Source organism: Bemisia tabaci, chromosome 1 (genome assembly GCF_918797505.1).
Source record: "Bemisia tabaci chromosome 1, PGI_BMITA_v3".
In the NCBI taxonomy this organism is placed as follows: domain Eukaryota; kingdom Metazoa; phylum Arthropoda; class Insecta; order Hemiptera; family Aleyrodidae; genus Bemisia; species Bemisia tabaci.
Genome location: NC_092793.1, coordinates 71,100,189 through 71,124,948, shown reverse-complemented (window position 1 = coordinate 71,124,948; position 24,760 = coordinate 71,100,189). Strand labels below are relative to the sequence as shown.

General features: G+C 37.2%; 1 protein-coding gene across 5 annotated transcripts in view; it reads right to left on the bottom strand.

The window, feature by feature from the left end:
* Window positions 1–4,501: 4,501 nt before the first annotated feature.
* Window positions 4,502–24,760, bottom strand: part of LOC109033153 (SH2 domain-containing protein 4B) — a 97,134-nt gene continuing 76,875 nt past the window's right edge. For 3 of the 5 annotated variants that reach the window (XM_019045623.2, XM_019045624.2, XM_072306108.1), the window contains 8 exons: window positions 17,913–18,086; window positions 15,652–15,814; window positions 14,459–14,663; window positions 12,338–12,494; window positions 9,690–9,852; window positions 8,337–8,491; window positions 6,691–6,888; window positions 4,502–4,867 (listed from right to left, as the gene is read on the bottom strand). In XM_019045623.2, coding sequence (XP_018901168.1) covers window positions 4,740–4,867; window positions 6,691–6,888; window positions 8,337–8,491; window positions 9,690–9,852; window positions 12,338–12,494; window positions 14,459–14,663; window positions 15,652–15,814; window positions 17,913–18,075 — 1,332 coding nt within the window. In that variant the 5' untranslated portion in view covers window positions 18,076–18,086 and the 3' untranslated portion in view covers window positions 4,502–4,739. Of the gene's footprint in view, window positions 4,868–6,690; window positions 6,889–8,336; window positions 8,492–9,689; window positions 9,853–12,337; window positions 12,495–14,458; window positions 14,664–15,651; window positions 15,815–17,912; window positions 18,087–18,434; window positions 18,582–18,702; window positions 18,857–24,760 lie in introns of those variants that run through there. The other 2 variants (XM_019045625.2, XM_072306109.1) reach the window with 2 other exon arrangements.

The following is a 24,760-nucleotide window of genomic DNA, read 5'->3' as shown; positions in this document are numbered from 1 at the left end:
AATGAGAATCCTCAAAAAATTTTAACAGAAGTTTTTACCTTTCTGAAAGTCCAAAATTGACCCATCTCAAGTTGAGCAATCATTAATTAACCTCAGTCATAGCCTTCTATCTGCAGGTAATAATGACTTTAATTTTTAGTATAAACCGATAGACTGCAGACTTTCAAATGACAATTTCAGTTGAAATTTTCTTTAAATTTTTATGTTACAAATATTTTCCCAAATTTTGACAGCACATTTCCAACAAGTTTTAGAGCCCCCGTGCTTGATAGTGCTTCAGAACTTATGACTTAAAAGTTGACTTGGGAGCATTGTGTGTTAAAAGAGATGGAAATATTGTGGAATTACAATTAACTGGTCATTACACTCCTTCTCACAGTATGTTGAGGTATTCATTTAATAAGATATGGTGTAAGTTTTAGATTAAGCCAGCTTTTTTGCTTCAAGTACAAAGAGCTCCATCTCTCTCCATCAGCAAGTCTCAGCGCAGGATTGGACAGAAGAGTGGACTGAAATCAGCAATTCAAGCAACGGGTGGAACTGATTCCAGCTATCTTATCTGAAGAACTTTAATTTACCTAAAAGGGGACTGATTTTATTTGGTGGCTTAGATATATTTAGTTCTAGCACCATTTGAAATCAGTGCTTAATACGGGTAACCTCATCGCTTTGAATCTATTGCTGCCTCCAGATGTCTCTTCATCATCTCATGAGTTTCAGTGAAATTCGTTGTTGACTGGTTTTCACTTCTATTATTTAATCATTCTATTCATACATTGTGCTTAATTTCTAAGTTTAGTCAATTAATTGAAATTCTTTGAAGTCAGTATTTCTCTATCTCAATATTAATCAAATTTGTGGATGATCTATTTTTTTCTTTTTCTTAGAACATTGTCTTTTTACATCTTTTAAGATTTTAATTGACGTTGGCATCACATGCATTTAAATTTCATGCAGTGTCACTCAATAACATGCTTTTGCTACCTTTGCAATATTTATTCATACTTAAAATTACTTGAAACTTAGCTCTGTGTGTCTAAATCTTGCCCCTCACTCAAATATTGAGGTCTGAATTTTCTGCTATTGAAGTAAAGAGGTAATAGGTAAGATATTAAGCTGAGAGCCTCGTCTAAAACGCTGTTCATATGCTGTGAATCATATAGGTGCAAAAAGTTTCTAAGTAGGTGCTGAGAGTTTCTCACAATTGAGCGTTCCCTCCTTACGGTCTCCTATCATGACTTAAAATTTTTCTGTCTACTGATAAACCATACAGTTTCTGTACACCCTTCCATTCAGTCGTCAAAGTTTTAGATTTTCCTCCTATTTGCTTGGATTGCAGGAGGAGCATTATTTCCTTGATTTAAACAAAGCTGTGTATGTGTGAGCTTAAGTAGCCATAGCCCTCGCCTTTTCCCCTTTTTATTCGACTTAGGAACTAGAAGGTTTCCTCATAAAAATTTGGCCTCTAGATAAGGTATGAATTAAAGCACTTCGCAACTTTTTTCATTTTCAAAGGACCCTACAACAAAACGGCCAAATCGGCCTAAACACGGAATCGTACGATTTTCTCAGGAATGATAGAGGGTCTTCCCAGACACTCAAAACTGGTCATATTTTTTGCCTAACCCCCAGGGAAAAGGGGGGAGAGGGGGTCAAAGTCAAAACCTTTAAATTAGCATAACTTCTCAACGGTTTGTCGTAGAAAGATGATCTTGGTGTCAAAATTTCCAGAAAAATGAGAGCTTTCAGAATATAGGTATGAAATTAATTAAATTTTAAAATTTGACCCACTTTTGGGGCATTTTACAAGGTCCCCCTTTCGTAAATTTTCGTTTTTTGAGATTTTCGGTTGTTCGGTTCGCACGGATCAAAACAAAAACAATTTCAAATAAAAGTAGAGCGTTTAAGCTTTAAAACAAGCTCAAGATGATCTTGGGGAAACGATTAGAAGCGGAGTTATGAGTCTTCAAAGTTGACGCGGCGCGCGGGAACCTTGTATGTTCCGAGTCTCAAGGTCACCTGCGCGCCCCGGATTGCCTGCAGGTTGCAAGTTTTTGTGTTTTTATGCTTCTGTAGGTCATTTTTAATGTAAATCATTCAATGAAGATAGTTTAATCAGAATTTTTTTATTTTACACAATGGGCCTTCGGCGAGGTACACAACATTAACGTCAAAAAAATTTAACTGCGTTTCAAATTGCCCCCTCAAGAATAACTGAGACTTGTTTTGAAGCTCAAAGCTCGTCTGCTTCTACGAGAAACTATTTGGCTTTACCAAGTGAGTTCCGTCAAGCGCTGTAGCTTATAGCTCAATTAAAAAAATTTAAAATTAGGGGTACCCCAAAATTTGGCATCAATGGGTTATAATTTCTAAATGGTTCAGTTCTGTATGGAGCATATGTATATTTGAACTGAGGGTCCATGGTTTCCTCTAAATTATAAGAGCAGAATCATCATCGTCAGCAAATGTTTAATGAGGTATGATGGACATAATGGTTGATACTCTAAGCCCCCCTCTCGCTCCTCCCGTAAAATTAAAAAATTTCGATTATTCTATCTTCATTGAATGATTTACATTAAGAATGACCTACAGAAGCATAAAAACACAAAAATTTGCAACCTGCAGGCAATCCGGGGCGCGCAGGTGACCTTGAGACTCGGAACATACAAGGTTCCCGCGCGCCGCGTCAACTTTGAAGACTCATAACTCCGCTTCTAATCGTTTCCCCAAGATCATCTTGGGCTTGTTTTAAAGCCTAAACGCTCTACTTTTATTTGAAATTGTTTTTGTTTTGATCCGTGCGAACCGAACAACCGAAAATCTCAAAAAACGAAAATTTACGAAAGGGGGACCTTGTAAAATGCCCCAAAAGTGGGTCAAATTTTAAAATTTATTTAATTTCATACCTATATTCTGAAAGCTCTCATTTTTCTGGAAATTTTGACACCAAGATCATCTTTCTATGACAAACCGTTGAGAAGTTATGCTAATTTAAAGGTTTTGACTTTGACCCCCTCTCCCCCCTTTTCCCTGGGGGTTAGGCAAAAAATATGACCAGTTTTGAGTGTCTGGGAAGACCCTCTATCATTCCTGAGAAAATCGTACGATTCCGTGTTTAGGCCGATTTGGCCGTTTTGTTGTAGGGTCCTTTCACGAGGAAAATGAATGACGCAACAGAAAGTCAGAAAAACAACTCCCAAACATGAAATAAGTGTTTACAATTTACATTGGTTGAATTGCAATAATGTAAATGACATAATTTGTAAAACCTTAGTTTCATTTGATGTATATTATAAATACTTGATAATATTTCGTTCAGGAGTTGATTTCCGAACTTGTGTGAATTGCTTTTTACGTGAAATTTTGAAAAGGAATGATGAGACATTTTTTCTAGTTAAGATGTAGTTTTATGGTTCATTGATTTGTTTGCCATCACATCGGCACTGCAATCTTAGTGAAACTGTACAAATAGACGCACTGAGTTAATTTTTTGTCATTATTTTCTTAAAATAACAGACACACTGACTTCATTTTCCATCATAGAAGTCATTATTCTCTTCGATGTAAGTTTTTTTCTATTAAATTATTAAGTTTCAGATGTCTCATAATTTAAATTAGAACTTAGAAACTTATGATAGCCATTTTGATGAATTACATGTCATATTCATTAGATCATTTTTGCTGTAAGGAGACTTAAAAAGGGTATAATATCATCGGACTAAGGTCCATAGGAATTGGAGTCATACGGCTATCCTCGGCCACAAAGACAGCAGCCTGATTGTTAAAATTTCGTGTTTGTCTGGTGGACATGAATGACATAGGTTAAATGGAGGAGCGTGATTGGTCGGCTATGTCTTATCGCTACGTTGTCGGGTGGATAGGACGACATACTGATGGAAACTCAAGAGGTGCCTTTAGTTTGTCATCCATTCCTACCGACAAAGCAGCGATAAGACATTGCCGACCAATCATGCTCAGCCATTTAACCTATGTCATTGGAAAAACTCAAAATTTCATCAATCAGGCTGCAGAAAAGTGTCCTCAATAATCTGCTACTAGAGGGGATTGAGACTGGAATTACAGTGCTGGTAGCAAATTGTCTTGACCACTGCATCTCTGGGGCTGACTCAAACATTTCTAATCACTTAGAATCAGATTGTGAAACGTGGGTTCAAAATTGTTGAGTGCCTGACAATTTTTGATTTTGTGCCTGCTACATACTAAAATATTGTGTTAGCTCTCAAATGGAGTCTTTCAAAAGAACTTCAAAGTTTTTCAAAACTTTTTCTTAGGTTACTGTGTAACTAAAATAAGTAAACTGGGAAAAAAGTGGAAATCAATGCAGGTTACCAAATTGGTTTTAGTGAAAATTTTACTGGAGTCCTCAATGAAAATCTGGTCTTAGTTGGTCAAAGTTTATAAGAGCCTAACCTACTAAATTGATTTTTTTCTTACTTCAAAAGAGAGAAAGTTGTAGGATAATTAATGAACAAGGCTAGACTATTGACAAATAAATTTTTTCACACATTTCATTTTTCAATTATAAAACAGCATTATAAAAATTATAGCAAACTTAAAACTATACACTGATCGAAGCTCATAAATAAAGTGTTACTTTTTTTAAGTACAAGGCAACTCGTCTCTCGCATTAACAAAACATCTCAAAAAGGAAAGACACATCATTAAGAGATAAAAAATAAACTGGTAAAATTTATGGCAGGTCATAAAATAAACAATGCTCATCTCAGATTGCACATTAGATCCTGAAGAATGATTGGCACTGCGATATTTCGCTGACAAGACTGATACAGGATCTCTCCTCCTCGAATGGTAATCGGATGTTTTTGATGATACTGGATTAGATCACCTGAAAATTAAACAAATGAAGTCATATTATGTGCAACGTACATTAACTAAGTTAACAGTATGCACATCAATCATGTAAAAATGTTAAGTGGAAATCGGAACGGCTCTAACTAGAATCAACCTCACTGCATAACTCTGTCTTATTTTCGCTCCTCTTATGATTTATGTTTTTAACCAAGAACACATATAGAGTTTGAAATTTTCTTTGCCGTTCCCTTAATTTCAATATAATTATGTTCAACCAAGTATTGAAATTCTTCATTGTACTTCTAGGTACAGTAGGAAAATCGATCATTGCATGCGAGTGGGTTAATGTTCGCAGTTACTGATTTTTGCTGATGTAAATACTAATTCTACGTGGAGCTGGGTCAATCAAATTAAATCATGAGGCAATGGGTCCAATATAGAACTTTAAAACCTTGGTATTGGGTTTACTCGTTTTTACAATAAAAAAAAAAACCTGAAAAATTGAAACATGACCAAATAGGCACCAAGTTACCAACACAGATGTGATCAAATGCAAAAATACTACGGTTTTCTGATCGCTTGAAAAGTTGAGATTTTTTTTGGACTAGTGTTTTCAGAGTTAAACTTTTAATGTTATGCATGTTTCATTAGTGAGATGTATCCATAGTTGGTTCCTGATGGAAACTGGCACATAAAAAAACTGTATGAGGGGAATTTGAGGAGCTGCTAGCTCCGATCGATCATAAATTTTTCTTTAGACTCTCAAGATTATTGGTGGTGCTTGTGAAAAGGACCTCCTCTGATGAAGAAAAAACAAATCCTGTCATATTTACAAATTAATACGTACTTAGAACCAATCCTAAACTTTTTTGGGGTACCAAAGAAAGCAAGATGCTGTGTGGTGATTCAATTGTGGGATAGCTAAATAGTCCAGGCGCCTGGTAGCTAAGAATGAGGCTACCTGGAATTTTGGGTACACAGCGATTTTTTTGGCTTACTTTATGTTTTTTGGGTTGCTGAATCCGAATCTGAAGTTTCCGCACGCGTATCTGGTGAGCATTTTCCGCTATTTTGAAAAAATGGCCTAAAAAGGCCTTTTTTTGCGGTTTTTTTGATATAGCGGCTACGGATGAGGAAAAGTCCCGGATTTAATGTTTTTACAATGTTTTGAATAGCTGACATAATTTGGAAGAAAATGGTGTATACATATGTTAGGTTTGCTTAAAAATTGAGGAAGATACAGCATCGTGAACATCGCGCCCATTCACGTTTTCGCGGCGCACCTGTCAACGCGCGATCCGGCTCGCCGCGGTCAGCCAAGTTCCGAAGCGTTCCAAAGTTCCGAAATCCGAGGTTCCTCAATTTTTGAGCAAACCTAGCATATTTATATACCATTTTCTTCCAAATTATGTCAGCTATTCAAAACATTAGCTAAATCCGGGACTTTTCCTCATCCGTAGCCGCTATATAAAAAAAACCGCAAAAAAAGGCCTTTTTAGGCCATTTTTTCAAAATAGCGGAAAATGCTCACCAGATACGCGTGCGGAAACTTCAGATTCGGATTTAGCGACCCAAAAAACATAAAGTAGGCCAAACAAATCGCTGTGTACCCAAAATTCCAGGTAGACTTACCAGGCGCCTGGACTAAAAGCTAAAGCTGATAAATAAGTCACTCCTCTTACGATCAAATTTCTTTTCAGACAATATCTTAATTGCAAGAGGTAAAAGGATTGCCTCAGTTAACAACTGTGTGCACTTCAAAAGGCATGGGTACACCACAGAAATAATTATTGTAAGTAAGCGAGAATATTTAGTGGAATTAGAAGAACATGATTGATAAATATGCTTTATGCTTACATAAGGAGTTGTGACTGAGTTGATTAGCTCCAAAAAACTGGTAATGAGATGGTGAAACGTCAATCAAATAATGTTTGTATCGGTCTACTGCTCGATAGCTGATTGCATATCCCCAAATCTTTTCCGATAAACGAACTAGAAAACTACCTACTGGGCGCGTACTCAGCAATGACTCGGCTTCTTGTCTTGTGATTAGACCTGTAAGAAAAGAGACAATGATTAGGTAATTCACATGAGACTTTCTGAAGTAAAAACAAATATTTTTCTAGTTATATCAGTGGTTCATACAGGATGGGCACTAGGGCAGGTTGAAGTAGAATTTTTTTTTTTCGACCATGGTAACAAAGAATGATCATTGAATGTGATAATACTCACACATAAAGAATTCCAACTCTCTACCCAATCCCTACCGCCACGCTTAAACACGGCATGATTGGAAATCAAAATGTTTGAAAAATTTAAACAACAATCCACAGAGCATGAATTGAGTTGCAGTCTTTTGCATTATTTGAGGAAAATTTCAACCATTTTGACGCGTGAAGAAAGGAGTAAGATGAATATTAAAATTTTGAGCGTTTGAAGCAGCCATTTTTGCTTCCCTGTAGAAAGAATTCTGAATATATGTGAATGGCTACGGTTTAACAGTCGAGCCTCTTCTAAAATCATTACGTTGCGGCTCCAAGTATCAAAAAATGACTGTTTTTCGCTTTGGCCCATCACCTTAGGTTGATCGATTCGGACTGTAGATATTTGCGATTGATTTTGCGTACATCACTGAAAAAATCAAGGTGGAAGAATCCGCAGTGACATATTACTGCAATGGATGATATAGGTCATCTTGTTTCTGGAAGGGTAAAATATATAATACTAGACAAAAGGAATTCGATATTTTGGCGAATTCTTGTTATTTTTGCTGACCATTAAGTGGCGACGATCTATACCGAGTTATGCAACCAGCAAAACTGACGTCTTAAAGAACGGCTGATCGGCCTTTCTTTTCGGCTACTTATAATCTTTTATAAGATCCCAAAAATTGAACAGATATTTTTCTGAATGGCTCAAGCACTAAAATCCTTGTTTCCAGAGAAACGGAAAAAACTGTGCCATTCAGCATGCGTTCAATCTTTTGAGCCCTAAATGTATGGGTTTTTTATATTTTTACCTTTGTTGAGGTTTTGCATTTTTTGGCTTCAAGAGATTGAAGAAACTCGGAAACAGGAAACTTGGACTGCGGCCCTTGGGCCCTTAGAAAAAATATTGTTTCCATTATAAAAAACCCTGGGTATGGAGTATAGTATAGTGATTTACAAAGTATAATAATAAGAATTAATCCTGTAGAAGCATATTTTTAAAAAAGAAGTTGAAAAATAAGACTGAAGAAGAAATCTCTTGGTGAAGACTTTCTGGCCTCTTGTGATATTCTATTTTGGAATTTTACATTTTGCCACTGAATATTTTTAACATAATTGATAATATCATCGTTGATGTTTTGAAATCATCTCAAGTATTGGATCTCACAATTAAATGTGATTTTTCCGATACAATACTTCCCTCGATTGAGAAATAGATGGTTTAAATCCTTCAAGCACAGTCAGTTTCGTAAACGAATGTTTTAAACAAAATTTTAAAAATGATTCATTACTAACCATGAAACCAGGGAGCAACACTGGTTCGATCACTCGTGAGACCGGTTCCCCTAGGAAATTCGCTTGTTTGGTACCATTGGATAATTGCCTCTTTGGTTGGCGTTTTTCGATCATTGAAGTCAAATTGTTGAGTATCTACAGTTAAAGGAGATGGGCTAAAAACAAAGAGAATTAGCAAAAATATTAGACTATTGAAAAAAGTAAAGAATAAATGTAGGTCTGTTGGCCTCTTTTAGTGACGGATCAGAATTTTCCTTTATATTTTTTCTGTTGGCGGTAGATTTTGAGTGAGGTGAAGAGGTTTTATGATTTAGTCAAATTGATATTCATGAAATTCAGAAATAAGGCATGCCTAACGAGCTCTATTACATTTTGTAACATGTTGAAGCATAATCCTGTCCCCCTCATCAATCAAAAAGAGTGTTTCAGAAGGTGGAAGAGATGAGGACTTTTGCTGTGAAAGCTCTGTAAATTCATTTCTCACTTGACTCATTACTTCTATTTTTTGCATTAAAGCCGTGGTAACAAATTATTTTTGCTCTTTTCCATGATCAGTCAAACCTCACTGAATCGCAGGTATCTCTAACTTGTAAAAATGGCCCGGTCCCTTTCTTCACCCATTTATCCAATGCAGGGAAAGTTGTACAAATTAGAACTAGCTCGTAAAACCCTCCAAATGGTACGGTTTTTGGCCAAAACTTAAAGATCTCTCAGAAAGTTCCTGTAACTAGTAAATTTACTCTTCAAAGTCTTGCCTCCATTTTCCCTACCCTTTGTCGTAAATTTGTTTTGCCACTCTATGCTTAATTGAGAAAGGAGTAACTGTGTAACAGGTTTTAACCACACTTCATTCGGTCTACACTCTCCTTCTATAACTGTACTGAAGCCTTGGTTTTAGCACAGTAAAGAACAACTTGAGGAGGCACTAAAGTTTTAGGAATGCTTATTAATTCCAAAACGTCTGTGTCATTTTTGATCGTGGAGTACTTTTAACTCACGCTTGCCGGCAGCAGTCATGAACAGCAAACATGCCATTGCAGTAATAGGTAATTCTGATGCATTTTAGACGCGAAATTTAAAATTGCAGTTCGGAATTAAAGGGGGGGATACTTAACACAGAAACCCTGCTAAGTTGAAATTAACTCTTGATCCTGATGCATTTTGACTTATTCAGGTTTGTCTGTAATTCTGGGGTTGGTTGGCGCAAGTTTGACAACGATTCATGTAGTGTGCCTTATTCAAGATCAGGATGGCAGGGTCCATCCACACACAGACTAATCCTAGATTCAAAAAGCTGTTGTTACGCACGCACGGAGCAATAATGTTGACAAAAAGGCAGGATTTAATACATACCTTTCAAGAAATGGACTTGGCAAAGGCTGCACAGCGGGGATTGTATTATTTTCTGCACTTTTTAAGTCTATGTTAATTCCAATAATGGAAGATCTGCGGTGTTCTTCTCTAGCCCGCCTCGCAATTTCTCGTTTCTGGGTTTCAGCTTTTTTGGCTTTTTGCTCTGGAAAAAAAGAAAGAAAAGGAAAAAAAATAAAGATTGACTTGTTTTTGGGATGAGAATAATGAGTGTCACACTACTCCATTACAGCTATCATAAAACATTTGAATAACTGTGAAAAGATGCAGAATTGGCTGCTTGCTTTAACTATTGAATTCAATGGATTGGTACAGATATCACAAACAAAGTTAGTATGAAAAGTGAAAGGTGCAATTTAGCATCTCTTTAGCCGAGTTCAATTAAGTACTCACAACTGATCAATAATGAATCATTTCCTTTCCAATTATCAGTAGGTTATCATTACTACTTTGGCTTAATTTTGGAGCAATAGTATTTTTGTAGAATTCTTCACATTTCATTACCAAAGACATTAGACATTAGTTACATTGTGATGGGATGGTGGAATCAGGACTTTTAAAATTTCTTCATTTTCTAACTTATTCTGACTTTTTACGCTTTGGCTTAGAAACGAAATTTCCGAATTTTTAGATCTTTGAGCAAAACTTCAACTTAAATTTATTTTCTTTGAATTACACTGCCTTCTACTCAACTCTGGACAAAATTTCCACTTTTAAAGATTCAAAACAAGTAAAAAAGGCACTTGGAAGTTGTTTACACTCTCTGCAATGGCTCTGGCTGTAGTTGCTGAGCGAATGCACTAGTCGCAAAGTTCCTTCACTTTTCCTCTGAATTCACTGACTTTTCAGGGTCGCTGTAAATGCCATGTTATGAAATGCGTTTATCAACTCAGAGCCAAAGCTTTTCAACCTTTACGATTAGTATCAAGGCATTTACAAGTAATCTACATCAAACGATAGGACAATGCAAAGACAAAAACAGGGTGTCTGCAGGTCTGGAAAACCGGGAAAAATCAGGGAATTTGATCACTGTCTGGAAAACCGGGAAAAGTCAGGGAATTCGATCGAAAACCGGTGAAAGTCAGGGAATTTTCGCAATTCGAACATTTCGCGGCTATTTTTGCTCGTCACTGCCGAATTGGCCGAGTAGCGCGCTCGCGTGGCTGATAAGGTAAACTGCTCTGTTCAACCAGTTTGCAACACGGCCGCTAGGTTCACTAATGTGTGTTCGCTAACTTTAAAGATCGAATCGATCTGCCCTATTTAATTTATCTACTTAATTCATGCCAAATGGCAAGATAGACTAAATAGATTTGAATGAAGTTAACTTGCTAACAGCAGAAAATTACAGTAAATAATGATAGGAAACTAAGTTTTGAGCAGATGGTTAATCAATTTTTTCAATAAGTTAGGAAATTTAATGAAAGTGCTAGAATTTTAGTTTTTCTTTAACTGAGTAAAGAAATATTTAATGTCAACTGCATTTTGCGTGAAATTTTTCTGGTTCTTAAATCATCATGTTCACAACTGGTGCATCCACCTTGTAGAAATATTATTGGTGGATTATATTCTAACGAGCCAACGCTTGTTGAGTATAAGACAAATTCAATACCAACAATAGGTTCTGGAATCCACTGAATTAATTGACCTTAAAAAAAAAAAAAAAAAAAAAAAAACCCGAATCAAGGAAATTTATCTAAAATCGAGAAGAGACTCATATTTCCTCTTGATTATAGCAAAATCTACCTGAGTTAGGCACATTTACAACTCTTGTTTTATATTTTAAGAAAAAGAGACTTGTTTTTTCAGGACACTAAGTAATATGCCAATATATGAAACCACCAGGGTGAACTATAGTTTGAATTTTCAAAAGTATACGAGGCAATATGTCACAAAGAGAGCGTAATAGAGCTTAAAAATTAAATTTTGAAGGTGAATTTTAGTCTGAGTATACCATTTTGGAATTAGCTTTATTTTGAGTATTTAGGATCTCGTTCCTTTCAAAAGTATTACTCAACTCCTTCCAACGCCATGGTAATTCAGAATATGACTTTACGGGGTCATTCCTAAGGATAGTTTTTTTTTATATTTTCTAACTAGTTCATCGTATGGCTAAACCCAAAAAGTCAGGGAATTTTGTCATTTTTTGTCATGGAAAACCTGGAATTGTCAGGGAATTTCATTTTGAAAATCTTGTAGACACCCTGAAAAAGCAAAAGATCAGGAAGCATACTAGAATTTCAAAAGTCAAAGAACATTGCATAAGCAGTCATTGATTGATGGTGAAAACAGGTGGAAGTGGTTTTCGCTATCAATCAATTGACTGCATATTACTTCTTTCTATTTTGCTATTTTACTATTTTTAACAATGTTCTTTGACCTTTCAGATTATAGTATGCTTCCTGATCTCTTGCTTTTTGTCTTTGCATTGTCCAATTGCTTGATGTAGTTTACTTTTAATTGCCTTAATAATGACCGTAAAGGTTGAAAAGCTTCGGCGCTGAGTTGATTAACGCATTTCATAACACCTTGGAATTGTGTTTTTACAAACAAATCCCTACAATTTATGTTGATCAATTTTTTGCAGAGAAAGTTAGAATGAGGTCTCCTGAGCTAGCACGAATACACACCTTGCTCTCTCCATACTTTTTCTTGTTTTTGGGAGGCTTCTTCAGCCTCTCGAACTGCTTCCTGTTTCTTGCGTTGAAGATTTTTAAATATCACAGAGGTTCGTTCATCCATCACTTTTTGTTCCCACAGCTTCACACGCTCAGAGACATTCTGGGCCTGGAACAAGGCAAAGAGGATGATGATAAATACTTTTAAACTTAAAAACTAAGTGTTAAAAGATCAGGAGATTGATAATATTTAGAAAAAAATCAATTCAATTTTATACATAAATAAAATTTAAAAACTGTGAAGAGCTATAAAAGTTCTTGGAGAACTTCACGGAAAAAAATTAAATGTTGATTTAGCATTTATATTGTTAAAAAGATGTCCGACAAGTTTCAAATGCTGATTTTACAATACAAAAATGCTAACATAACATTTTAATTTGTACGTTTTGCAGTGGGCGTAGTTATGTTAGCATTTGTTAAAATGTAAAATCAGCATTTGAAACTTGTCGGACATCTTTTTTACAGTATAAATGCTAAATCAACATTTAATTTCTTTCCGTGTTGAGTAGAATTTGTGAAAAGTTTTGAAACAAATCAAGCTTTTAATGAATGCGGGACATTAACCTGAAGAAAGATTTTGAAGAAAACTTGACATGATGTAATTCAACAGGATGAATAGATTTGAAATCTCGATTTTAACTTACAAGGGACAGTTCAAATTTTAGTAAGAAGACTCAAGGTACTTTTTAAAATTGTAACTTGTTATCCTTGAAAAACCTGAATGTTAGAAAGTATTACAACTCACCAGACTCACTTAATTCACCACAGGTCTCAATTAAACTTGTGCAACACTTGCACATTGGCAAGTGATAAGAAATATTTTCGCTTTCTTTTTTCTTCCAGTGAAAGTAAGCTAAAGCTGGATTTTGGACTTAGGATAATATTAAATACAAACTTTATAGTGATGCTTTTTTTGTTGAATATCAAGTATTGAATTTCTTGAAGAGAAATTTAAAACTGCCAAATAACTTTAGATCTGCAGAGGCGCCAAGGATGCTTCACACCTTGTGATTTCCTAAACACAGTGTCTACAGATTCGGAGGAAAAAAATTCCTGGACATTTTGTGTTTCTCCCAGACCAGAATGATCAAAATTCCCTAATTTTTTACATCTACAATTCGCACGCGCAGAACTGGAAACAGACAATTTTTGGGCATTACCTACTTTCACTGCTGAAGGCAGAAACATATGGACCTTTCTCATTTCAATACAATAACGCACTAAACTAAAATTGCAATAGGTACTTCATTGTCACTTAGGTATTCCTCTGTTCACTATTCAGTGTATACCTTAGACCATTGAGGCTTAAACAAAATTGAGGTTCACTTTAAGAGTAAGCGACAATGTCAATGTTTAAACAAAAAATACAGTTCCATTGTTAGGTAATGTGCGACTGACCTCTTAGTGCTCCAACAACCACAAGAGGCATTCTTAAATGGAGGTTAATATGTAATGAAAAAATTCATTTTTCATTGAGAACAAAGTAAAAATTCAAAAGGCACTAGACAAATGTGAACATGTATTGATAAAAAAAAGACTTGAGGCACTCATAGACAAAATTTCGAGTCTTTTTGGTCAAACTCCCAGACTTGATGGAATTCTCTGACAGTGCTCAGTTTTCGGGACCCAACGGAAGCTTACTCAGGCTGTCTGCTCCTCTTTCAAGTTTGCTCTAGTTTGTCTTATTGGACTGATAATATCCTGCCACAGATTTTACATCATAGACCATTAAAGATGGTTAATTTCTGTTCATTTTGCAGAGGGAAGGTATTTTTCTACTAATATTACCCTTTGCCCTCACATATTGACGGCGAAACTGCGAAAATGCATACCTCTGTTGCACCGTTTCAAAACCACCATGGTATGAAATTTTTACAGAGTATTCTTTCAGGAGAGAAGAGAGAAATCACCGAAGTTTTCAAGAAATGGCATTTAGTAGTTTCCCATGTAGAAAATAAAGTAGGTACAACAGGAAGTTTTGAGTGCCAAAATCTGAGATACTCAATTCTGCAGTTTTACCATAAAAAATAGTTGATATTAGGCGAAGAAAACGGAGCAAAACTAGGCACTCACTTTATTGAGAGATAGCTCTTGAAGGACGTCTCTTTTTTCTGAGACTTGCATGGGGATGATCAATTTTTTTGGATTGTCTCCGCCTTGAACTGCAGCACAGAAAATATCATCTAATTTGCCGTGTGAGCTTTCCTTAGGTTTTGACTCTAATAAGTTTTTCTTGAAGTCCTCGTTCAAATCTTTTATCTCCATGTCAACTGATAATCTGTAAAAAAACAAAAAAACAATTAAAATCAGCATAAAAGGGCTTTACAATTACTTGAGGAAAAAAAAAAAATTGCTCCTCTAATGTATTCAACTAACTTTGAGGTAGATATATGAGAAAAAAGCAAATGAAATATTGAATTTCCAAAAGTAGATACAAATTAATTTAGAACATACCATGTTTTGGCAATTGCTTTGACAAAATAAAAATTGTCATTGTGCATTTATTAGAACAAATGCAGATACGCGCTCCTTAAAAATTTTGAAAGACAGTTTTACGTACATTATTTCCTCTTTCTTCCTCAACGCGTAAGTTTACCGATGAAAAGTTAATTATGCAATTATGCAAGTGAGAATGAAGCCTCCCACAAATGGAATAAGCTTACATATTGTCCAGGCAGTCGTCAATCTTAATCAGAGGGAAGTCATGTTATTCATGATTTTTTTTTTTTTTTTTCAAGAAATACAAAAAATAAAGAAAACGAGACCAATTGTATTAGTTGCCAGCTTAGGCTTGCCTTTCAAAACAAACGATTGCTCATGTTGAGACTTAGAGGGGACAAAAACAGGATAAGAGTTGAAATTATGAGACTCCAATATAACTTTGATATTCTCTGCATGGATTAAAACATAATTTTGCTGCTAAGAAGAATTCTAATAGAGTTTTTAAAGGTTTGCAGGCCAGAATATTGACACTCTGACTTGTAATGATACCCACAAAATCACTTTACCTATCTACTACACCTGATGACTACAGCTACAAGGGTGCTTTGAAGTAGAGGGAAAGGATTTTAGGCAGGAGTTGAGGACTAATTGTCATTGGTAACCTCTCAAAGGTGCAATATCATTCTCACATGATCTGCGCAAAATTTTCAGGCAGGCCTGAATGAGCCAATCTTGGAATATTCAGGAGAGTGATCCAATGGTATCAAGAAGGTACAAGGCCAATCCTTAATTCTTTTTTAAAAAATTCAAATAAAAATAAGAACCTGAGTTGTTCCGTTTCTTTGACTGCAAGTTTTCTGGCGGCTTCTCTTGCTTCTTCCTCTAGAATCTCCTCTATGCTCTTGTCATCAGGGTGTTCGCCCATGACCCATACCCATTCGTTACCATCATTGCCAGTGCGCCACTGTACTTTTTTCTTTCCTGGATCTATAACAAATTGGACGACAAATTATAAGAATTGAAATGATAAATCTTGAGTTAAAAAAGGTCTATAAAGTTGCAATACATCAATTTATCAGTGCGCTGCAAGTTGCACATCTATTCTGTCAATTCAAGATGCAAAAATGATAAAAGGAAGATTGAACAGATTTGAAATCAGTTGGAGCTAACTTGATATTAGTTGAGAAGGAATGGATTCATTATTTTCCTTCTTTTCTATTCGTTGAGATACTTGAGACAATACAAATTGTGACGGATTGAAAATGGTCGGTTGAAAATTGCTTTATTGGGCATTTATGACTTCATAGAAAATTTCACTTGGATAAGCAACACTACCTCAGTTTGGACGTACTACAGGGTGATGCAGAATACACGTATCAGGTTTTGTTCTCCGTTATTTCATGTAGGCGGAAGTCGAGGGCTGCAAGAACGAAAATTGAATCGCTCCCAAGGCATCTAAATTTCATCGTCTTGAAGCAAATCCCCACAGCTCCCTTGGGGCGGTAAAAGGGAGATTATAATTTTAAAAGATGAGGTTCCCACCATTATTTTGAAATTATTCCATCAAAATGAGCTGAAAATTTGAACCTGAATTATTTGCAATAAGTCCAAAATTGGCCTATCGTTGTCTGAAATACTTATCCCTTAAAAAATGGAGAGCGAAACCCTCCTCCGTCTAATACCAAATCCTGAAATTGACGTGAAGGCTTGGAAAAAAGACGTTTTCCAGAGTAATCGGCTCCAAAGAATCTGAATTTGATAGTGCCGTTCCGTAGTCCTCCAACCCCACGGCTTCATACCTACATAAGGTAGGTACAGGAGTGACCCCTATGCTCACAATCGGTCAGTGAGGCCCTGAAAGACTTCAAGTCCATCCAATTCTCCTTCTTAGGGGGCGATTACCCGGAACAAATCGTTCTTCCAGGCCCCTACGTCAAATTAGCGGTCTAGTGCTTTATGAAGGGGGGGGGAGGGGGCTCTGTCTCTATTTCTGGCAAAAAGTGCTAAAAAACAGCACTTTTCCCCAATTTGAACCCATGTAAAATATTCATATTTCTCGCACAACCTGGCAACCTTGTCTGTCGCCCTTACCGGCCTTTACGGGTCAGTATTTCGGACAGGAATGGGCCGCGACGTCGGACTTTTCGGTTTGAATAGAGATTGAAATGTTCTGCCTTTTCTGATTTTGATAGAATTATTTCAAAAGTTTGCCGGGAACCTAATTGCATTTTGAAATCAGAACCCCCATTTACAACCGGAAGGAACACGCGGGTGCTTCAGGGCGATAAGAGTCAGATTTGTTGGGGTCAATTCCCGATTCGTTCCTACGGTCCCCGACTATGTACGACCTTAAATAACTGCAGAAACCATAGCGCAGATGGTCTGGATCGCCCTGCAGGTATATAGAGGGACTGTGAAATGACAGAGACAGCTTTCTTACCTATCTACATGAAGGCAACAGCTCTGGAAGGCCTCTATTTGGTGATGAAGGAAATTTAGCATGTTCAAGAGGTTTTTGTGCATCTCTGAAATAAATTGTCGTTTGTTTTGCGCCCATAAACATCATCAAAAGCACAATTGTGCAGTTTACATCGCGACAACGCACCCATAGACATTTTTTTGTGCGATACTATCAAGAGCCGTACGGTGATTATCTTGAGCGTTGCCCAAAATATTATCAGGGTGTCTAAAATAGGGTGTTATTACTAAAATAGGGTGGCGAAAAATCAATCCTTTTGCAGTACTTTTTCAGTACATTCCGAGGAAATTCAGTACCTTCTTAACAGAAGAATTCAGTACTTTTTCAGTACCTCCAATTGACGAAATTCAAAAAATTGAATTTCTCGTTTAAAATGCGACAACAAATGAGAAAAAAAGGGAAAAAATTCCGGACCTTCTTGCGGGATTTGGTCCGCACTTTTTCAGTACTTCCGGACCGCCCTTAAAAAGTCAGTACTATTTTCAGACTTTCCGGAAATTCCGGACTTGTAGATACCCTGTATTATAGTAGGAGGGCTCCGAAGTACCCAGTCTGGTTTGAGATAGGGACTTGGTTTCGAGAGAAAACGGAAGGGTGTATACTTACTGGGAGGGCGCGGTGGGATGGGTGGGTGCTGTTGGTCCCATATTTTCCAGCGTCGCACTTGCTCTTCCCGCATGCGACACCAGAGGGTGTGCCGTTGTTCCTCATCTAGCTCGGCCAGCAAGTCAGGGTCCACGTACATGTCTTTCAGTATTTGTTGCAACATGTTGTTTTACCCTGAAACAAAAAAACCGACATGATTAACATGCTGCTGTACACTTTACAATCCTCAATCGGATCGCGCTTAGCAGGAGGGAACCAAGCCACATGAGCTATATTGCCATTTAATTGGGCAATTTTTTACCTACTTGAAAACGGTTGTGCGGATTTTTGTGCAAATTTCAATAAATTTTCTGCTTAGTACAAAGCAAATTCCTTAAAACTTTTAAAGGAATCTGTACTTAAGTTCTCTTTGAAAAAATTGAACTGCCCGGTTAAATTTGGCAATGGCTGATGTAGCTTGGTTCTTTTCTACTAAACGCGGTCAAATTATTCTTCTGAAGGGAACAGGTAAAAGAAAGTTACCTTTCTAATTCTGCGTTTATCTTAGCAGGAGGTACTCTTCCTTGAGCTATTCAGTGTAAAAATCACTCATTGTCAAACACCCGAAAGTGAGGAAATTAGAATCGACAGTTTTCTGAAAGAGCGTGACTAATAACGCACAAGTTAAAATGAAAATAACAAGCCTTTGCGTCACACACTAGAAGGGAAGCGGAGAAAAAATTTCAGTTGCGAGGGGGTAAAAAAAAAGTAATTCGTCCGAGCAGGTTTCTGGAATAGGACATTTTCTTACGGAGTCTCACAGTTTGCACGGCACTAACGTTATAGGAAAGTTGTAAGAGCAGTTGAAATCATCACTAGGACACTCCAGAAGGAAGAACTGATATGACGGTATAGAACAACACGCGTTTTCATTGTCGTGTGTTTACCTCCGCGAAAACGCTTTAAGGTGTGCGCCTTCGTACTTCGTCGGTTACAGAATTTCGAACTCTTCACTGACGCGACGAAGGATCAAAGTCCGGAACCGGTGTGCAAAACACGAGCTGAGTAATATTAAATTGCGCACTCGATGCTTTAAGCCACGGTTCCACAAAACACAATCCGCGCGGCGTAAAATTTGCCGCGCGACAGATTCGTACTATCGAACGCGGTGGTTTTAAAGCCTGTCCGTAGCCAAAAATTGGACGGCGCGAATCGCCCCATCAGTGATAACAGGTAGCACTGGAAAAAAAAACCATTGGATCTTGAGTCCAGACTCTTGAAACAGTGATAACAGGTAGCACTGGAAAAAAAAACAAAAAAAAAACACATTGGATCTAGAGTCCAGACTCTTGAAAACCTTGATAAGAAAAAGGACTCTTGATTCAATCAGATTTAAGCTTAAATCAAAAGGAAATCCGCTCAAATTAAGAGGCTTGGTTCTTGATTTAAGCTTAAATCTGATTGAATCAAGAGTATTTTTTCTTGTCGATGTTTTTAAGAGTCTGGACGCTAGATCCAATGTGTTTATGGCTCCCCTGAAATTTTGGGAGGTCCCAAAAGTTGTTGCTTTTGACCTAGGACCGATATGCCGCACAAAACTGCGGGAAGACTTCAAGTCTACTTCCATTTCCGTTATCAGAGATCCTGGGTGTGATTTAATTAAAAGCTCAACTAATTTTAAGTTCTCGCTCGGGGCTTTAAAATCGTGATCGTGATCATACTGATTTAGAAGACTGTTCCAGGCAGTGTGGAACATTCGCAAGGACCTAATTCCTCGATCTCATAATCATTACCCTGGTAAAAATTGGCAGTAGAATCTGTGTTCCAAAATACCATAGCCCTAAAGCCGGCTGTAAGATTTCCAGTAGCTTCTATAGCCGGCAACACAATTTCTTATAGCCTTTTATAGCCGATGGCGATTAAGCAACAGCCTGGCGATAAAGTGTATGCTAAACGTTACTAAATACGGATAACAGGACTTAGTGAGTTTTTGGACTACCGCTCTCATTTTGTGCCGTAGTATCTTGATATATTTTGCGAGGAAAGCTCCGTACTTTTGAAGGATGCCTGTCATTCTGAATATGTCGGAGCACCTTCAATTTCTTATGATACTGAGCAATACCTCTGGTGTGAAATAGTTACTTCAGACGCCGCCGTGGCACGCTGTGGCGCGGCGGGCGGGCAGAGAGCACGGAACGCGCATTGGCGCCTACAAACCTAACAGTGATACTTCACGCATTGCGCAATGCGTGAAGTATCCCTGTTAGGTTTGTAGGCGCCAGTGCGTCGCCGCTCCGCTTTTTGTTAGGCTCTAATATTTAATTTCGCCGAGTCAGCGTTTTTCAGCTCATGATTCTGAAATGTTTGCACGCTCTGTATGCATGGATTATTCTCATTTTAATTTATGAAAAAAATGTGTTTAAAAGGAAAATATAATGTGTTTTGTGTAAACATTATGGTAGTTCTGTAAAAAACACTTCCAAACTTCAAATTTCCAACTTCCAGACTTCCAAAGCACACGAATTTCTACACAATTTCTTATAGCCTTTTATAGCCAATGGCGATAAAGTGTAAAGCCCGGCGATAGAAACTATAGCCCGACTGTATACTTTTTTATAGCTTCGTATAGCCCGGCTATATGATTTGCACCGCTTTCTACAGCCAGCTATATGATTTTCTATAGCCTTCTTTAGTCGGCTATGAGAACTCCTATGGTATTTTGAAACTCAGCTCCTATCGCCAATTTTTACCAGGGTAAACTGCAACACCCTAAAAATTGAAACAGATTGATGATATACTTTCTATCGTTATGCTGATTCTCACTCACATTTTCCAGCCGTTGACATACATTCTCAAAACCTATTTATCTACCACATTCATTCTTTCGGAGAATCTAAAACAGCATTAAACATTTTCGGAGTTCAGACTTTCAAAACGCGGACTGACGAAGCACATTTTCTTTCTAGAGCCACCATACCAAGCAAGTAATGAGGACTTGAGTTGTGCCCAACCGGCAGACAAAGAGATCTTTGTTTACTTTTGAAACTACGTGACATCTAGTGGCATGCTTTTACGATGATTCGTGAGCTTTTCGCAGAATAGGCCTCACCAGACGCTAGATGGTGACCCGAATCTGCATCCCGCGCAATGCGCCGCGACAATAAAGAATGTCGGACTGTAACTTGCGCGGACACAACTATTCTGCCGTGCTAAGGAGAAACGCCGCACTAACATTCGAGAGTTGCCAAATTCCTCCGGATAAAAATGTATTTTTTAAGAGGGTTACGCAAATTTTTCCTAAAAATTTTTGATATTCTAGAGTGAGTTGGGAATAAAATATCCTGAAGAATTGGAAGAAAAATATTCATAAGTTTCCCTGAAAAGCACATTCTAAGAGATTCAATTGCTGTTTAATAGTGCTCTCTGAGTTTTTCAGATGCGCAAATGAACAGCCATGCTCGTTTGTATACAACCTGTGTATCGATGATCTTTGGACCCACGGTTTCGGAAGTTTATTTGCGTTCTTACAGTGGGACCCGTTTGGCAAATTGCGAAAAAGATGCATCGCAAACAAAACGCCACACTGCCCCCAGATTTCAATGTAGGTCACTTTTGTAGACACAACATATGACTTCTTATTATCGTATTCATATCCATATACATAAAAATAAATATTTAAATAAGTAATAGCGAACAGCAGCAAAACAAGTAACCACTCCGCAGATTCAAGCTGAATTCACAATGCGGAGACAAAATGCATTTTTTACTCAAAGCAGAAGTAGGTATTCTTTGGGCTCAGCATGTTCCAGATTTGAGCGAGCAATAAAGGAAAGCTTTCGAAGTTTACGCAGGGATGCGGCACGATTTTCGATAAATAAAGAACTTGCGTATACGAGCAATGAAGATGCTCACAGTAAACCGGCCAAACGCGAAAAACGAAAAAATGCCGTGCAGCAAGCAACTAAACTATCACTTAGGTAAGGCAAGGTTGCATACTGAGCGAAATGCAGGCGTTTTAAACCGCAGCGCGCCGGGCTACTAAAAAGACATGATACGCGCTCGAGGCACGAGTTCCGTATCGTAAGAAAGACGATACTTACGAGCAGCCCATGACACAACATGTGGTGTTATTTATATTGTGTTATATTGTAATTCCGAGTCAAAGTGATGACATTGGGGTGACGGCAAATAATTCATAATGATAATACCTTTTTTGTTCATTAGGATCTTCACTTTCATCTGTAAAGATCTCGGAAAGAATTATACTGCAATTCCATTGAAAACAAGCATATTTTCCGTTAAACCTCAATTTCTTAAGATATAATCTAAAATATTACATCGGAAGTAGTTGAAAAAATGATAAGAAAAAAAAACCAAATAATGTTAATGCGAGAGTGTTATTAATTTTTTTTTACTTATTCATTAATTTACGAGTATTTTAGGCCGATAATTTCATTCCGATTTTAACTTGTTTAATAGTTCAGTTTCAGTGACGAATTTCAGTGAGGTACAGCAGCGGGCCGATTATTGAAAATTTAAAGAGGCCCGATTAGACATCGAAATGCGATATGTAATGCATGGTTAAGAAAGGGTTATGCTCAGTCTTGTCAAGCGGGCATATTTTCAATAATCTGACATTCACGGAAACAATTTTTTTTTTAGAATTAGGTATTGGTAAAATTATAACGTCTGATCATTTAGTCGAATGAACTGCTACACATTCAAATTACAAAGTAGCTACTGTTCAAATAATTTGTTAAGTTACAGCAAATAAGAATTCAAGTTTCTGAATTTGGACGAGTGCTTATCTAACAGCTTTGGCCATCCTCCAAAAGAAATGACCAAAAACTGCCTTAGATTAAACTTCTTGTGGAAGGAGAACTAAGAGGAGACAATAATGACATTCGATATAAAGCAGAAACTCGCATTAAGAAAAGAAAAAACCTCACTATCATCGTGAGAGAATGAGATGCACTGATGGGTAGATTAGAGATATGGGAATAGCCTTGACCCATCAATTCCGTCTCTCAGTCTGACTTCTCCTGGGGTTATCAACCTGATGATTTATATCATTATTTTTTAATCGCCGATTTGCGCGGTTGTTTTTCTCGCCGTGCAAGAGGACGAGCGAGAAAATCGATTGATTCGCGTTTACAAACGTTTCTTGATCGATTATGCGCAGTGAATTTTTTATACTCCTCACATACAACGATCCTCGTCACTCGGTCTAAGTCTGCCGCGTTGGTCTCATTTACATTTTACCTCCATAAAATAATGACCTCATGAAACCTAGTATCCACAAGACTAGTTTACAGGATACTCGCCGCGATTGAAAGCTACAATTTTTCTTAACAAAAATGTTGCTAAAGCTGATGGCTTTCTCTTAAAATTGGAACCTCCATAATTGCGGTAGGAATGCGATAAAATGATCAGTTTTTACGTTGTATTACATTTAATTGAAGTTTCTCTAAGAGGGTTAATCGATTTCCGTTTACTTGGACATTTGGTGCGCAGACTCTGCTTGAGTGGACGATCCTTGCTACTGTTTATAGGACAGTTCTCTCTCTCGAGTAGCGGATCTTAAGGGACCGGAAGACCCGTCCAGTACAGAGAGAGATTTGGACTGCATTTTGTAATTTGGAACTATAAATTCCGGCTCTTCTGGAAAAACACTTATGTGCATAGGGAAACTAATGGCACATGCGTTGTTTTTAAACCGGGCTAGAATTTATAGTTCCAAATTGCAAAATGTAGTCCATTTGGTCTACAGAGGGGAGGAGGGGACCAGTGGATTTATCCGTTACAAGGGAGAGAGGAGAGAGGGGCACTATACAGTTAGGGAATACTCTACAAATTCATCAGTCGTGCAGCATGAATTATATACTATCGATATTTTTCAATTTGAAGCTGAGGTAAAGAATTGATTATTAAGGTGTCCGTTGCGAAACCTCTGATAATCGATCCTTTTCCACAGGTTTAAACGGCATCGATTTATCGCAAAGCACGGCACGCCTCTGAAGTTCATCCGTTTACTTAAGCAAATAATTTATTTTGATGGTCCGAGATCAAGGTCAATCGACAACAAGAGAAAGAAGATTGTATTCTATAGCTGACATTATACTTTTCCTAAATTACGCCGCATTTCCGAACAACCATTTGAAATACGATAGCCGCGCCAGTTTGATTTGATTTCCATCTGTTTGTAGTCGATGCTTATAAATCAGCAGCAACTGATACCTAGTAAACGTAGAGATGGAGATGATGCAATATAATATTTGTGCATAAAAGCACAAATGACCAGACGAAAATCCGACGAAAACAACGGGGGTGAAAAAAAACCCAATTTTTCGAGTAGAAGGTGACGTGAAGTTTTAAAAAGTACCATCAAAACGTGTCAGATCGTCAAATCTTACCAACTCAACATTGCAATGAACGTAAAACTCTTTCACCGATTGTAAAGGCGGCGATACAACTATTTCAACTCCTATGTAGCCCAAATTGCATAACTGTCCAGTTGAAGGAAAACTCTGTCTCAACTTGCTCGTGCTTCCCTGCCGCTCAGTTTGAAAAGTTGGAGCATGAAGGATACACGTTAAGTAAAAGTTTTATAAAATATAACGTCGATTGAAGGCAATGATAGTAATAGTAATCTTCATTCATTGTTCAATAAATATAATAACATAATTTAAAACAACATTATTCCGCCTGGCTAGTGCGAAAACCCAATTAAGATACCGGCTCTTAATCTCAATCGACTGTCGCTCGGAGACTGCCGACATAATTTTGGTTAGTCAGAAAACTGTATTTTCCTTTACATAGCACACCATAGATTTAATTGAATAACAAAAAAAGAAAAGAAAAAGTGAAAA